A 15000-nucleotide genomic window follows, 5' to 3' on the forward strand; every position below is an offset into this window, starting at 1 on the left:
GATTACAATCAATAGACAGTAGGTGCAGGAGGAGGCCATTCGGCCCATTGAGCCACCACCGCCATTCAATGTGATCATGGCTGATCATCCCCAATCAGTACCCCGTTCCTGCCTCCTCTCCTGACTCCTCTATTTCTAAGAGCCCTATCGAGCCATTTACAGTGTTACTTAATAAAGTGAATAACGTTTAGTGCAAGGTAAAGCCAGCAAAGTCTGATCAAGGATAGTCTGAGGGTCACCAGTGAGGTAGACAGTGGTTCAGCACTGCCCCCTGATCAAGTCTGACCTAGGTACACAGTCGTTCAGCACTGCTGTCTGGTTCAGTGGAGATGGGGTGAGAGAGCAGCAAGCTGAGAGGCAGAGTCCTGGTCCTGGTGTTGTATTAACCCCTTGTCTCCTGCCATCAGGCGAGCCGGGTGGCAGAGGGGAGAAGAAGGTGAAGGTGGAGGCGCCGCTGGGGGAGGAGGAGATCAGGGAGCTGTTGAAGAGCGGGAGTCTGGGCAAGCAGACGGTGCCGGTGCTGAAGGAGGTGTGCAGGCGGTACGGGCTAAAGGGCAGCAAGAAGCAGGAGCTGCTGGACGTAATCTCCGCCCACTTCTCCGCCCACTGAGGGCAGTGCCACACACACTGTCTAACCCACTCTGCGGCAACACCAGGCCCACGGCCCATCACTGACCCAGAGCTCCACAAAGTACAACATGCCCACTATTTTTGTACCACTTCTCACACGTTTATTTTATCTTTTTTTGTGAAACCTTGTCAATAAAGCCTTATATTTCAGATGGCAGTCTGCCTTTGCTTGTACGCAGTTGGGTGGCACAGCGGTAGAGTTTCAGTGCCAGAGACCCGGGTTCGATCCTGACTATGGGTGCTTGTGTGTGAGGAGTTTGTACGTTCTCCCTTGGGTTTTCTCCAAAAACGTTGGTTTCCTCCCACACTCCAAAGACGTACAGGTTTCTTGGTTAATTGGACTGGTATAAATGTAAAAAAAAACATCCCTACTGTAGGACAGTGTTTAGTGTACGGGGATTGCTGGTCAGTGCCGACTCGGTGGGCCGAAGGGCCTGTTTCCGTGCTGTATCTCTAAACTAAACAAGGGTGGGGACATCTCTTGATTGACACAAAAAGCTGGAGTAACTCTGCGGGTCGGGCAGCTTCTGTGGAGAGAGGAATGAGTGACGGAGTCAGGGAAACTAGAGGGATATAAAGGTTCAGGACAAATCAGACCTGGCACAGATGGCCAAGGAAAGGTGGAGCCCACAATGGTCCATTGTTGGCTGTGGAAGAGGTGATAACGAAGGGATATATGAATGTGAACAGCCCCTGAATGGAATCAGCGTGAAGAAGGGTCTCGAGCCGAAACGTCACCCATTCCTTCTCTCCAGCGATGCTGCCTGTTCCCGCTGAGTTACTCCAGCTTTTTGTGTCTATCCCTCAATGGGTGACACTGTTCTGTGTCCTTGCCTGAGATCAGGCAGTTTATGGTCAATGCCATGAACTTTGGCTCCTTGGAACTGCCTGATTGAGGTGCACACAGTCCAGGTTGAAGCGGGTTTATTGTCATTTGCACTAGTACAGCGAGGTGCCCGTACAATATAGCGAGTCCTTATGTTTAAAGAGCTGCCGTGACTTCCTTCGAAGCCAGATCGAGGTAGAACAAGAGGGTTGTGGGCAAAATCAGCGCTGTGAAAAATAACCTAAACATGACTGGGAAAATATAAAGATAATAAGGAGGTGTGACGTGGTCCGACTAAAACAGGATCTGCTGGGGAAACTCAGCAGGTCAAACCGTATCTGTGAAGAGAGAAACAGTCAAAGTTGAGGCCTGCAGCCCTTAGTTCGAACTGGGATAGGGAGAGTCCAAATTAGTTAAAGTAAGGGAAATTGGAGGAGTTCACAAGTTAAACTAGAACTAGGCCATTCGGCCCATCGAGTCTAACCCGCCATTCCATCATGGCTGATCTCTGCCTCCGAACCCCATTCTCCTGCCTTCTCCCCATAACCCCTGACACCCGTTCGAATATCCACTGACTTGGTCTCCACAGCCTTATGTGACACTAAATTCCACAGATTCACCGCCCTCTAAAGAAATTCTTCCTCATCTCCTTCCTAAAGGAACGTCCTTTAATTCTGTGGCTGTGCCCTCTGGTCTTAGACTCTCCCACCATTGGAAACATCCTCTCCTCATCCACTCTATCCGGGTCTACACAGGGAGGCGCGGTGGTAGAGCCGCTGCCTCACAGCGCCAGAGACCCAGGACCGATCCTGACCTCAGGTGCAGCCTGTGTGGAGTTTGCATGTTCTCCCTGTGACCGCGTGGGTTTCCTCCGGGTGCTCCGGCTTCCTCCCAGATCCCAATGACAAGCGGGTTTGTAGGTTAATCGGCCCCACGTAAATTCCCCCTAGTGTGTAGGGAGCGGATGAGAAAGTGAGATGGGATGGAACCAATGTGCGCAGGGTGATCAATAGTTGGCATGGACGCCGTGGGCCAAAGGGCCTGTTCCTTCTGTTTCTTCTGTGCAGAAGAGCCCACACAACGATCAGAGTGTAAGTAAGTAAGTAATATTTATTCATATAACACTTTTAAATCAAAATTACTTTGAACCAAAGTGCTTTACAGAGATTGAAATAGATTAAATGTCCATAAATCCATATAAGAAAAAAGACACAGAACAGTACACTATAGAAATCAACAAGAAACGTCCCCCCCACAGCAGAATTCACTGTGAGGGAAGGCACTAAAAATATCCAGTTCTCCTCCTCATAGTCCACCCGAGGTCGGGGTCTATATGTGGCCTCCTCAGCCAACCCGGTGTTTTCAGGCCCTCTTGCCGCGAAGCTGGATCATTGGCGTCGGGTGAAACATTCTTCAGCGGCCTGGACTGAAGCGGCCGCTTCCACCCCGGAGACTGCATTGTCCAAAGTTCTCGGGCCGCACCGGTTGGACCTCCGACTCTGGCGATCACGGATCCCAGGCTCCGCGGTGTTGTAAATCCAGTGCCGCCCACCCGCGGCTGGACGTTCTGCAGCCGCAGCTCAACGATGTCGTCGCAGTCGGCGGTCACAGTGCCCCGGAGCTTACCGCAAGGCGACCCGGTAAGGCATCGCCCGCTCCGTGTTGGTGTCCCAGCATCTGCACCGCCGGCGAAGCTGTAGTCCCGGCAGGAAACGCCGCTCCAGCGCTGCTCCAGCTCGATGGTAGGCCGCACAGAGAGGACGAAGATGCGGTTCGGAGGAAAACCGCATCTCCGACCAGGTAGGACTGGGATTAAAATAGTTTCCCCCTTCCCCTCACCCCACCCCCCACATAAAAGATTAGACCTCCAAAATAAAATTATACAGTAAAAAGGGTGAATAGACGGACTGCAGGCAGGCTGCCATACACAAACGGCGCAGCCCGCACATCCACCATATTGAGTGGGGGGTAAGATGGCGGCAGGAAACAGGATGGCCAGAGTCCTCTCTGGGGACAGGGTACACAACATGGTCCTTATCCTGCACAGGCCAGACTGTAAATACTGAATGTAGTCGTGGGAAGAATAGGGAGTGAATCGTGGAATCAGCGAATCGGCAGACAGAATATTTGTGTCCCAGCCACGTGCAATACTTGTGTACCGCCCAGGCTGGAGGTGCAACCAAGCATCTCCCCCTAGGTACATGAGACATTCATGCATGCAACCACAGGAGGTGCAGTCCTGAACTTCTCACCTCCTCTCAACACTGTGTGCCCCTCCACATTTCATCCTACTGAAGGTAGCTCCAAATTCTGAGATTCCCCCCTCCCCTCTTCTCCCCCACTATCCCTCCCATCTTCTCCCCCCCTTCCTACATCCCTCTCTGCAGCTCAACCATTCACTCCTCTCCTTATCTTATACCCTTTTGTCTCTGTCTCATCTCAAGCCTTGTCACTTACTTCATCAGGCCCTTCGGCCCACCGAGTCCGCGCTGACCAGCGATCACCCATATACTCGCACTATCCCACATTTTTAATAGCACCCAGTTAACCTACAAACCTGCACGTCTTTGGAATGTGAGAGGAAACCGGAGCACCCGGAGAAAACCCACTTGGTCCCGGGGAGAACGTACAAACTCCATACAGACAGCAGCCGTGGTCAGGATTGAACCAGGGTCTCTGGCGTTGTAAGGCAGCATCGTTACCGCTGCGCCACAGTGCCGACCCTTACACAACGTACAACATACAGCGTAGAATGACTGGGATGGCAGTGGGACGGAGAGAGGGGACGAAAGGGCATTTTTTTGAAAAATATATATATTTTTTGTTTTTGAACCTTGTTTGTTTATAGATTGAACTTGTATCTGAGATAATTGAGATGTTTGGTAACACACATCTCACTTTGGCATGTTGTTGGCATTGGTTTATTGTTGAGATACAGTGAGAGTTCTTGCTATGCAGGCAGATGTTACCACACTTGTGCATTAGTACCCTGCACTGGTACATCTGACTGTTTAAAAGATAAACCAACAGAATGCAGTGTATAATGTTACAGGATACCGTTACAGTTACAGATAAAGAAAGTGCAATTTTTTTTTAAAGTGCAAGGGCAGCAACAAGGTAGGTTGGAAGATTGGCACCTCATCCGTAGCAGGCGAGAGATCATTCAAGTATCTGATAACAGCGAGGAAGAAGCTAGTGGCACAGAGATAAAGTTGCTGCCTCACAGCGCCAGAGACCCGGGTTTGATCCCGACTACGGGTACTTTCTGTACGTTCTCCCCGTGACCTGCGTGGTTTTTCACCGGGTGCTCCGGTTTCCTCGCAAAGACATACAGGTTTGTGGGTAAATTGGCTTTGGTAGCATTGTAAATTGTCCCTGGTGTGTGTGTAGGATAGTGTTAATATGCGGGGATCGCTGGTTGGTGCAGACTCGGCCTGTTTCCGCACTGTATCTCTAAACTAAACTAAAACCTGCAGGAAAACCATCGCGAATCTTATTGGTGATGGATCTTGGGAACAGTTTTAAATAGTCCCACACTGACCTTTCTGTCCTGGGCCTCCTCCATTGCTAGAGTGAGGACACATGCCGACTGGAGGAACTGCACCTTATTTTTCACTAGGGCAGCTTACAACCCAGCGGCATGAAGTATGATTTTAAGTAACTTCTGCAAACACCCCCCCACCATTCCCATACCCTCTTCTTCCACCCTAGTCATTTAACCACTTCCACAAGTCGAAAAGGTATCCCTCTTGGGATCGCACCATCCCTAGCCAACATCTACGCCTATCATGGAACCTCCCTTGGCCCAGATTTGTCCTGGGCTTTTCTCACCTCCAGTTCTTTTACCCCCCCCACCCTACCCCACCCCCCAATTTCAGTCTGAAGAAAGGCCCCAACGCAGGAGGATGAGGGGTGATCTTATCGAGGTGTATAACATCATGAGAGGAATAGAGTAGGAGAATCGAGCACCAGAGGACATGGGTTTAAGGTGAGGGGGGAAAAGATTTAATAAGAATCTGAGGGGTAACTTTTTCACACACAGAGTGGTGGGTGTATGGAACGAGCTGCCGGAGGAGGTAGTTGTGGCTGGGACTATTGCAACGTTTAAGAAACATTTAGGTACATGGAAAGGACAGGTTTGAAGGATAATGGGCCTAACGCAAGCAGGTGTCAATGGGCCATACTGGGTTAGTATGGGCAAGTTGGGCTGAAGGGCCTGTTTCCACACTGTATCACTCTATAAGCATTGTGTTTCCAGATCTGTTACTCTGCTGCAAGTAAGCATTTCATTCTTCAGTTTTCGGTACATATGGCAATTAAACTCTCTTGACTCTTGGTCGAACCCGTGCCTCAGAGCTCCAGTGATGCAGGTTCATTCTGCATGCCATCTGTGTGGAGTTTGCACGTTCACCCTGTGACCTACAACTGTGGCGGTGACGGTACAGTGCACCCCAATGAAGATGATTATGAAAAACATAAACACACAATCCAGCAAATCTTCCAATTGTTTCAGCAGCTTACGATAAAACAGTCAACGTTATATTGGAGAACGTAGAAATAAAGAACTGCAGATTCTGCTTTATACAGAAAATAGATACAAAGTGCTGGAGTAACTCAGTGGGTCAGGCAGCATCTCTAGAGAAAAAGGATGGGTGATGTTTCAGGTCGGAACCCTTATTCAGACCAATTATATGTTGCCTCCTGCGCCCCAAGGAATAGAGTCCCAGCCTGCTCAATGCCATAATTAGACCATCAGATCCTGGCAACATCCTTGTAAATCTGCTCTGCACCCATCTTTCCTGTAACATGGTGCCCAGAACTGCACACAATATTCTAAATGCGGCCTCACCAACGTCTTATACAACTGCAACATGACCTTCTTGCAGCAGCACCTCATATTCGCTTGGGCAGTCTGCACCCTAGCGGCATAAACATTGAATTCTCCAATTTCCGGAAGCCCTTGCTGTCTCCTGCCCTTAGAAACATAGAAAATAGGTGCAGGAGTAGGCCATTCGGCCCTTCGAGCCTGCACCGCCATTCAGTATGATCATGGCTGATCATCCAACTCAGTATCTTGTACCTGCCTTCTCTCCATACCCCCTGATCCCTTTAGCCGCAAGGGCCACATCTAACTCCCTCTTAAATATAGCCAATGAACTGGCCTCAACTACCTTCTGCGGCAGAGAATTCCAGAGATTCACCACTCTGTGTGTGAAAAATGTTTTCCTTATCTTGGTCCTAAAAGATTTCCCCCTCATTTTGACCACCCTACCTACCTGTGATGCCACCTTCAAGGAAATAGATTACACAGTAAACAAAGGAAAGTTCGATACATTTAAATATTAAAAAAAATTATCCGGGATCTTCGGTTTCCTTCCACACTCCAAAGACGTGCATGTTTGTCGGTCAATTGGCTTGGTATAAAAGTAAATTGTCCCCAGTGTGTGTAGGGGAGTGTTAACATGCGGGGATCGCTGGACGGCGCAGACTTGGTGGACCAAAGGGCCTGTTTCCTCGCTGTATCTCTAAACTAAACAAGTCTAAAAGCCCGAAGTCTCTAGAGCAACCAAGGCAGTTTGTAGTCTGTAGTTTAGTGTAGTTTGTCTGTAGTCTGTTTGTTGTAGTCAGCAGCCTGATGGGTGTTGGGAAGATGGTTTGTTCCTGAAGCTGGAGGCAGCCGCTGGTGTTCCTGGGTCAGAAGGATCTGGGGTCAAGGAACCAGGTCAAGGTTTCAGGAACCGGTTGCCCGCTGTCCTTCAATAATCTCCACCTGTCAGCTGAGTCAGTGAGGCACGCCATCTGTGTGATATCTGCAGTAAACATCACTCTTACAGCAACCGACACCACTTTACAACAAACCACCAGAGTTCAACTGGTGATAAAACTAAGCGAACAGCAGCAGATAATCTGCAGTGTTATCTGGCCCGTGTCTCATTACAGCCCATTAAATACAAACTGCCTGCTCTTACCCCAGACTTGCAACATTCTCAGCAGCTTTAGGGCGTCCCCAGGCGCTAAATCAATGCAGTCTGTTTTTTAACTGTACCCGGTCATGGGGAGAATGAACAAACTTCATACAGACAGCACCCGTAGTCAGGATCGAACCCGGGCCAGTGGGCAGAAAGGCCTGTTGCCACGCTGTATTTATATAGTGCTCCTCCATATTGAAATGGGAATAGAGAAAACGGGTGGGAGACCAGCTGTCAATCTCACACCCCCTCTCCATCTCTCCCATGACCCCTCCCCCCACTCCAGTGCACTCCCACCCCCTCTCAAGTCATCCAGCTCCGAACCTCTCCTCTGTACATTCACCTCACATCCCCAAGTCTCTCATTTCCCTTCCCCTCCGCCCGCCACACCCTCCACTCACCCCCCATCCACATCCCTCCCTCTGGCTTTACATTCATCTGACACGAGGATGTTGCCAGGACTAGAGGGTGTGAGTTACAGGGAGGGGTGGAAGATTGCAGCCTTTATTTGGTCCGCCCAGTTTCGACGAATGCAATCAACCTGGCGTGCACAATCAAATAAGATCAAATAGAACAAGTTGTCCTACAACTTTAGGCTGTGCACGCCATACGCAAGAAGAAGAAGAAGCTATAGGGAGAGGTTGAGCAGGCTGGGACTATTCCATGGAGCGCAGGAGGATACAGGAGTGATCTTATAGTGGTGTACAAAATCATGAGAAGAATAGATCGCATAGATGCACAGAGTCTCTTGCCCAGAGTAGGTGAATCAATGACCAGGGGACATAGGTTTACGGTGAAGGGGAAAAAAATTGCAGGAATCTGAGGGGTAACTTTTTCACACAATGGTAGTGGGTGTATGGAACGAGCTGCCAGAGGAGGTAGTCGAGGCATGGACTATCCCAACGTATAAAAACAGTTAGACAGGTACATGCATGGGACAGATTTGGAGGGATATGGACCAAGCGCAGGCAAGTGGGACGAGTGTAGCTGGGACATGTTGGCCAGTGTGGGCAAGTTGGGCCGAAGGGCCTGTTTCCATACTGTATCGCTCTATGAATATTGTGTATACAAACCAGTATACAAAAACTAGATAGACACAAAATGCTGGAGTAACTCAGCGGGACAGCAGCATCTGTGGAGAGAAGGAAGAGAATTCCTTCTGCCTGTCCCGCTGAGTTACTCCAGCATGTTGTGTATCTTCGGTGAAAACCAGCATCTGCAGTTCCTTCCGCCAACAACTAGACCCCGCCCCCGGCCGCAGCCGGCGACCAATCACACACACGGAGCACAGAATGTATCCAATGTCCCTGTGTCTCGGCCAATGAGAGGCCGCGGCGCATGTTGCAGTTTCAGGCGGCGGCCAATCAGGAGGCGCCGGAGCGGCCAGCCTCCACTAGAGGGGCGGAGCGGCCGCGGGCAGCAGCGGACATGGAAGGGGATTAGCAGCGGCCGGGAGCGGGGACAGGCAGGGACAGGCACTGGGACAGGGACTGGGAGCGGCAGCGAGACTAGGAACAGCCGGAGCAGCAGCATGGGCGAGAGGGAGCGAGGGGACGCGTGGTCCTCGCTGGCCCACCTTCTGTCCTACGACAGCCTGGTGCACGCCGTGGCCGGGTCTGCGGTAAGATGCCCCTTCATCCCCTCTCCCATCCCCCACTCACCCCACCACCCCTTCTCCCCCAAAACCCAATTAATTAATCCCAAAACCGAATATGCGCGCTATATTTTTGAAATAATGCGGTCACATTTACACCTATTTCAATTTATACGTTTAATTTTGCACGCTTTTTAATTACATGCTGCTCTTTGGAAACATTAGCCCCTGTATAAAATACACCGTGCCGACGGTAGTGGGGCAGGACAATAAAGTGAGATTGTGGATTGTCATAAGGCCGTCTTTGCTAGTATCAGGCAGGATCTTGATCCATGTGCAGGAAGGAACTGCAGGTGCTGGTTTACACCGAAGATTGACACAAAATGCTGAAGTGACTCGGCGGGACAGGCAGCATCTCTGGAGGGTGAAGAAGGGTCTCGACCCAAAACGCCACCCATTCCTTCTCTCCAGACATGCTACCTGTCCCGCTGAGTTACTCCAGCATTTAGTGTCTTTCATCAGTCAAGATATTGAGTGTAGAAGTTGGGAAATGTTGTCACAGTTGTACAAGACGTTGGTGAGGCCACACTTGGAGTGTTGTGTTCAGTTTCGGGCTGTTAAGATATCATTAAAGCTGGAAAGAGTTCAGAGAAGTTTTACGAGGAGGTTGGCAGGAGAGATTGGGCAGGCCCGGACAATTTCTTGGAATGCAGGAAGTTGAGATGTGATCTGAGAGGTGTATAAAATCACAAGGGGAATAGATAGTAGGGGAATCGAGAACCAGTGGACATAGGTTTATGGTGCGAGGAACAAGATTTAATACAGACTTGAGGGGCAACTTTTTTCAGGAATTGTGGTGGGTGTATGGAACGAGCTGCCACAGGAGCTGGTTGAAGCTGGGACTATGGCAACGTTTAGACACTTAGGCAAGTTCATGAATGGGAAAGCATCAGAGGGATATGGGTCAAACGCGGGCAAGTGGGCCGAGCTTAGATGGGGCATCTTGGTCGGTATGGGCTTGTTGGGCTGAAGGGGCCTGGTTCTGCGCTGTGTTGACTCTGACTCTAGGATTCACAAATTAGAGTCCTAAATTGGGGCAAGGCAAAAAAAATGGTGGCGTTAGACAAGAACTTGCTGCGAGAAGCTGTTTGCAGGTAAAGGTACGTCTGTCGAATGGGTGGCTTGAACATGAGATCGGGCGAGCTCTGGCCCAGCGTATTCCTGTTGGTGTGAAGGCAGAGACAGACAGGATTAGGGAATGATAGTGTGATGCAGCGTCCAACTTGCCAACATGTCCACTCTACATTAGTCCCACCTGCCTGCGTTTGGCCTATATATTTCTCCAAACCTGTCCTATCAATAGACAATAGGTGCAGGAGTAGGCCATTCGGCCCTTCGAGCCAGCACCGCCATTCAATGTGATCATGGCTGATCATCCACAATCACTACCCCGTTCCTGCCTTCTCCCCATATCCCCGGACTCTGCTATTTTTAAGAGCACTATCTAGCTCTCTCTTGAAAGCATCCAGAGAACCGGCCTCCACCGCCCTCCCTCTGAGGCAGAGAATTCCACAGACTATCCATGTACCTGTTACCTCAGCAGTTAGCTTCTTAAACGTTGGGATAGTCCCTGCCTCAACTACCTCCTCCGACAGCTCGTTCCATACGCCCATCACCGTTTGTGTGAAAATGTTACCCCTCAGATTCCTATAAAATCTTTTCACCTTCACCTAAAATCTATGTTCTCTGGTTTTCAATTGCACTGCTGTGGGCAAGAAACACTCGTCAAGTCAAGAGAGTTTATTGTCATGTGTCCCAGATAGGACAATGAAATTCCTGCTTGCTTCAGCACAACAGAGTATTGTAAACGGAAATACAGAACAGTTCAGTTCAATATACACATAAATAAGCAGATAAAGTGCAATAGGCTGTTACAGTTCAGAGTCTGTTTGTTGGTGAGTTTAATAGCCTGATGGCTGTGGGGAAGCAGCTGTTCCTGAACCTGGATGTAACAGATTTCAGGCTCCTGTACCTTCTGCCCGATGGTAGCGGAGAGATGAGTGTGTGGGTCCTTGATGATGCTGCCAGCCTTTTTGAGGCAGCGACTGCGATAAATCCCCTCGATGATGGGGAGGTCTGAGCCAATGATGGACTGGGCAGTGTTTACTCTGTTCGTTTACCCGATCTATTCCTCTCATGATTTTATACATGGGGGTATTGAAGCTCCAGTTAGGGGAACAGAGGGCATGATAAGTCATGATCGTATTGAATGGCAGTGCTGGCTCGAAGGGCCGAATGGCCTAATCCTGCAACTATCTTTCTATGTTTCCTTGTTAATCAGTCCTTGTTTTTCCAAATGCTGTTAGGTCCTATCCCTTGCAATCCCCTGCAGTAACTTTCCCACTGATGTTAGGCTGTAGTTGCCCAGCTAATCCTTGCATCCCTTCTTAAATTAATCATGTATTGTCTTTACCATGTATGGTCCTTCCACTCACAACAAAAGCTTTCCAGTTTTCACTGTACCTCGGCACACGTGACAATAAACTAATCTGAACTGAAACTAAAGGTACAACATTCATCACCCTCACGTTCTCCGACACCTCACCTGTGGCTAAAGATGATCATCTAAACCATATAACAATTACAGCACGGAAACAGGCCATCTCGGCCCTTCTAGTCCTTGCTCGAACACTTACTCTCACCTAGTCCCATCTACCTACACTCAGACCATAACCCTCCATTCCTTTCCCATCCATATACCTATCCAATTTATTTTTAAATGATAAAATCGAACCTGCCTCCACCACTTCCACTGGAAGCTCATTCCACACAGCTACCACTCTCTGAGTAAAGAAATTCCCCCTCATGTTACCCCTAAACTTTTGTCCCTTAATTGTCAAGTCATGTCCTCTTGTTTGAATCTTCCCTACTCTCAATGGAAAAAGCTTATCCACGTCAACTCTGTCTATCCCTCTCATCATTTTAAAAACCTCTATCAAGTCCCCCCTTAACCTTCTGCGCTCCAAAGAATAAAGACCTAACTTGTTCAACCTTTCCCTGTAACTTAGTTGTTGAAACCCAGGCAACATTCTAGTAAATCTCCTCTGTACTCTCTCTATTTTGTTGACATCTTTCCTATAATTCACCAAAAGATCATCAATTTCTAGCTCCCCACGCTGGCCCAGGACACACGTGGCCAAACGCTGGGAGTTACCCAGATCAACACCACCAACATCTGTGCTTGTGGTCGGATGAACATGCTCCCCTCATTACCCTTCAGTCCGTAGCTTCCAAAGACAGGCACAAAGTGCTGGAGTAACCCAGCGGGTCAGGCGGCATCTCTGGAGAACATGGATAGGTGACGTTTCGGTTCGGGACCTGACAAAGGGTTCTTCCTTCTCCAGAGAAGCTGCATGACCCGCTGGGTTTTGTTTAGTTTAGCAATATAGTGCGGAAACAGGCCGTTCGGCCCACCGTGTCCATGCCGACCAGCGACCCCCACACACTAACACACACTAGGGGTGATTTCACATTTACCATTACACCAAGCCAATTAACCTACAAACCTATACGTCTTTGGTGTGTGGGAGGAAACCAGAGATCTCGGAGAAAACCTACACACGTCACGTACAGACAGCACCCGTAGTCAGGATCAAACCCGTGTCTCTGGCGCTGTAAGGCAGCAACTCTACCGCTGCGCCACCGTGCCGCACAAGTTACTCCAGCATACTGTATCTCCATTTAACATCTTATCCATCTCCATAGATGACCACATTAGAAACATAGAAAATAGGTACAGGAGGAGGCCATTTCGAGCCAGCACCGCCATTCATTGTGATCATGGCTGATCGTCCCCAATCAATAACCCGTGCCTGCCTTCTCCCCATATCCCTTGATTCCACTAGCCCCTAGAGCTCTATCTAACTCTCTCTTAAATCCATCCAGTGATTTGGCCTCCACTGCCCTCTGTGGCAGAGAGTTCCACAAATTCACAACTCTCTGGGTGAAAAAGTTTTTTCTCACCTCAGTCTTAAATGACCTCCCCTTTATTCTAAGACTGTGGCCCCTGGTTCTGGACTCGCCCAACATTGGGAACATTTTTCCTGCATCTAGCTTGTCCAGTCCTTTTATAATTTTATATGTTTCTATAAGATCCCCCCTCATCCATATTCTGTTGTGCTGCAGCAAGTAAGAATTTGATTGTTCTATCTGGGAAGTATGAAAATAAAACACTCTTGACATGAAGTGGAGATGAAGGGATTGGCGGTAGGTGATGTTCAGCTCGGCCTCTCACAAGGTGCCAGGTAGTCGACTGGTCTAGGACGTTCGATGCTGTGGGATTCGGTGGTGAGCTGGACAATTGGACACAACATTGACTTGGTGGTACGAGTCTTTACTTCAGAGATACAGCGCGGAAACAGGCCCTTCAGCCCACCGAGTCTGTGCCGACCAGCGATCCCCGCACACTAGCACTATCCCACACACACTCGGGACAATTTACAATTTTACCAAACCCAATTAACCTACAAACCTGTACATCTTTGGAGTGTGGGAGGAAACCGGAGCACCCGGATAAAACCCACGCAGGACACGGGGAGAATGTACAAACTCCGTTCAAATGGGGAGAGAATCCAGAAATCAGTGGCGCGAAGAAACATGGCTGGTGCAGGATTCCCAAAAAGTTAATCTGCAAGTCGAATCGGTAGTAAAGAAAGCAAACTTAATGCTAGTATTTATATCGAGAAGACTTGTAAACAAAAACAGGGATGTAATGCTGAGGCTCTATAAGGCGCTGGTCAGGCCGCATTTGGAATATTGTGAGCAATTTTGGGCCCTAGCTAGCTAGCTCTCTCTTGAAAGCATCCAGAGAACCGGCCTCCAGGGTTGTGGCACTGTGTTTGTACCTCTACCCTGCCCCCCCTGCTCATTGTGCTTCCCCTCTTCACAGGGCGGTATGATGGCCATGTCCATCTTCTACCCACTGGACACGGCCCGCTTGAGGCTCCAAGGTAAGATTCTGCCCCCTCTCGCCCCTCTACCCCCCCCCCCCCCCCCCCCCCGCTCCCTCTTTTCCCCTCTCCACAGATGCCGCCTGAACTGCTCTTTGTTTGAACGAATGGGGGAGCCGGTGGACGGGAGGGTGAAGGAGTGAGGGGAGGGGTGAGCAGGAGGGTTGAGGGAGTTGGGTAGGGGGAGGGGTGACTGGGTGGGGGAGGGAGTAGAAGGAGGGGATTGTGGGCGGGAGGGGTGATGCTGGGAGATGGGAGGGAGTAGGGGGGGAGGGGTGAGCAGGAGGGAGGGGGGGACGGATGGGAGGGGAGGGGTGAGAGAGTTGGGGAAGTGGGGAGGAGGGGTGAGGAGGGGGGGTGAGGGGTGGTTTTGGGAGGGAGGGTGGTGGAGGGGAGGGTCGTATCCCAGTGTGTTGGGTTGCCTCTGTTCCTGAAGATGCCGTCTGGTTGCAGTGGATGAGAAGATGAAGGCAAAGTCCACACCGGCAGTGAGTCTGGCCGATATCATCAAGGAGGAGGGGCTGTGAGTAGGGGGATAGTACATGTATGGGGGCTGAACGGCCTCCTGTATGCCTGTGGGGGGGGTGGGGGGGGGGGCCAGGGGGGGGGGTGTGGTGGATGGGGATGTCCATGGTGCATTGGGGTGCGGTGGGGGGGGTTAGTCTGTGTCCCGCCACCAGTACCTGGTTTCAGAACCGTCACCTCTGGCCCGACACGGCAACAGACTTTGTTGGAAGGAACTGCAGATGCAGGAAGATGCTGGAGTAACTCAGCAGGACAGGCAGCATCTCTGCTTAGAATGAATGGGGTCCGAGAGATGCTGCCTGTCCCGCTGAGTAACTCCAGCATTTTGTGTCTATCTTGCCCCTGTCCCACTTAGGAAACCTGAACGGAAACCCACCCAAGGTTTCCATGCGGTTCCCAGAGGTTTTTGTCAGTCTCCCTAATGGTCGAAAGTGGTTTGCGTTTCTT

General features: G+C 50.1%; 2 protein-coding genes across 4 annotated transcripts in view; both read left to right on the forward strand.

Moving 5' to 3' along the window:
* xrcc6 (X-ray repair complementing defective repair in Chinese hamster cells 6) overlaps nt 1–780 on the forward strand; it is a 35676-nt gene extending 34896 nt beyond the window's left edge. For all 3 annotated transcript variants that reach the window (XM_055662979.1, XM_055662981.1, XM_055662980.1), the window contains one exon: nt 408–780. In XM_055662979.1, the coding sequence (XP_055518954.1) occupies nt 408–610 (203 nt within the window). In that variant the 3' untranslated portion in view covers nt 611–780. The remainder of the gene's footprint in view (nt 1–407) is intronic.
* A 7951-nt stretch (nt 781–8731) lies between these two features.
* Nucleotides 8732–15000, forward strand: part of LOC129713727 (peroxisomal membrane protein PMP34-like) — an 18412-nt gene continuing 12143 nt past the window's right edge. The window contains exons 1-3 of the mRNA XM_055662982.1: nt 8732–9046; nt 13968–14028; nt 14482–14551. Of these exons, the coding sequence (XP_055518957.1) occupies nt 8747–9046; nt 13968–14028; nt 14482–14551 (431 nt within the window). The 5' untranslated portion in view covers nt 8732–8746. The remainder of the gene's footprint in view (nt 9047–13967; nt 14029–14481; nt 14552–15000) is intronic.

Source organism: Leucoraja erinacea, chromosome 37, assembly GCF_028641065.1.
Source record: "Leucoraja erinacea ecotype New England chromosome 37, Leri_hhj_1, whole genome shotgun sequence".
Taxonomy (NCBI): Eukaryota; Metazoa; Chordata; class Chondrichthyes; order Rajiformes; family Rajidae; genus Leucoraja; species Leucoraja erinaceus.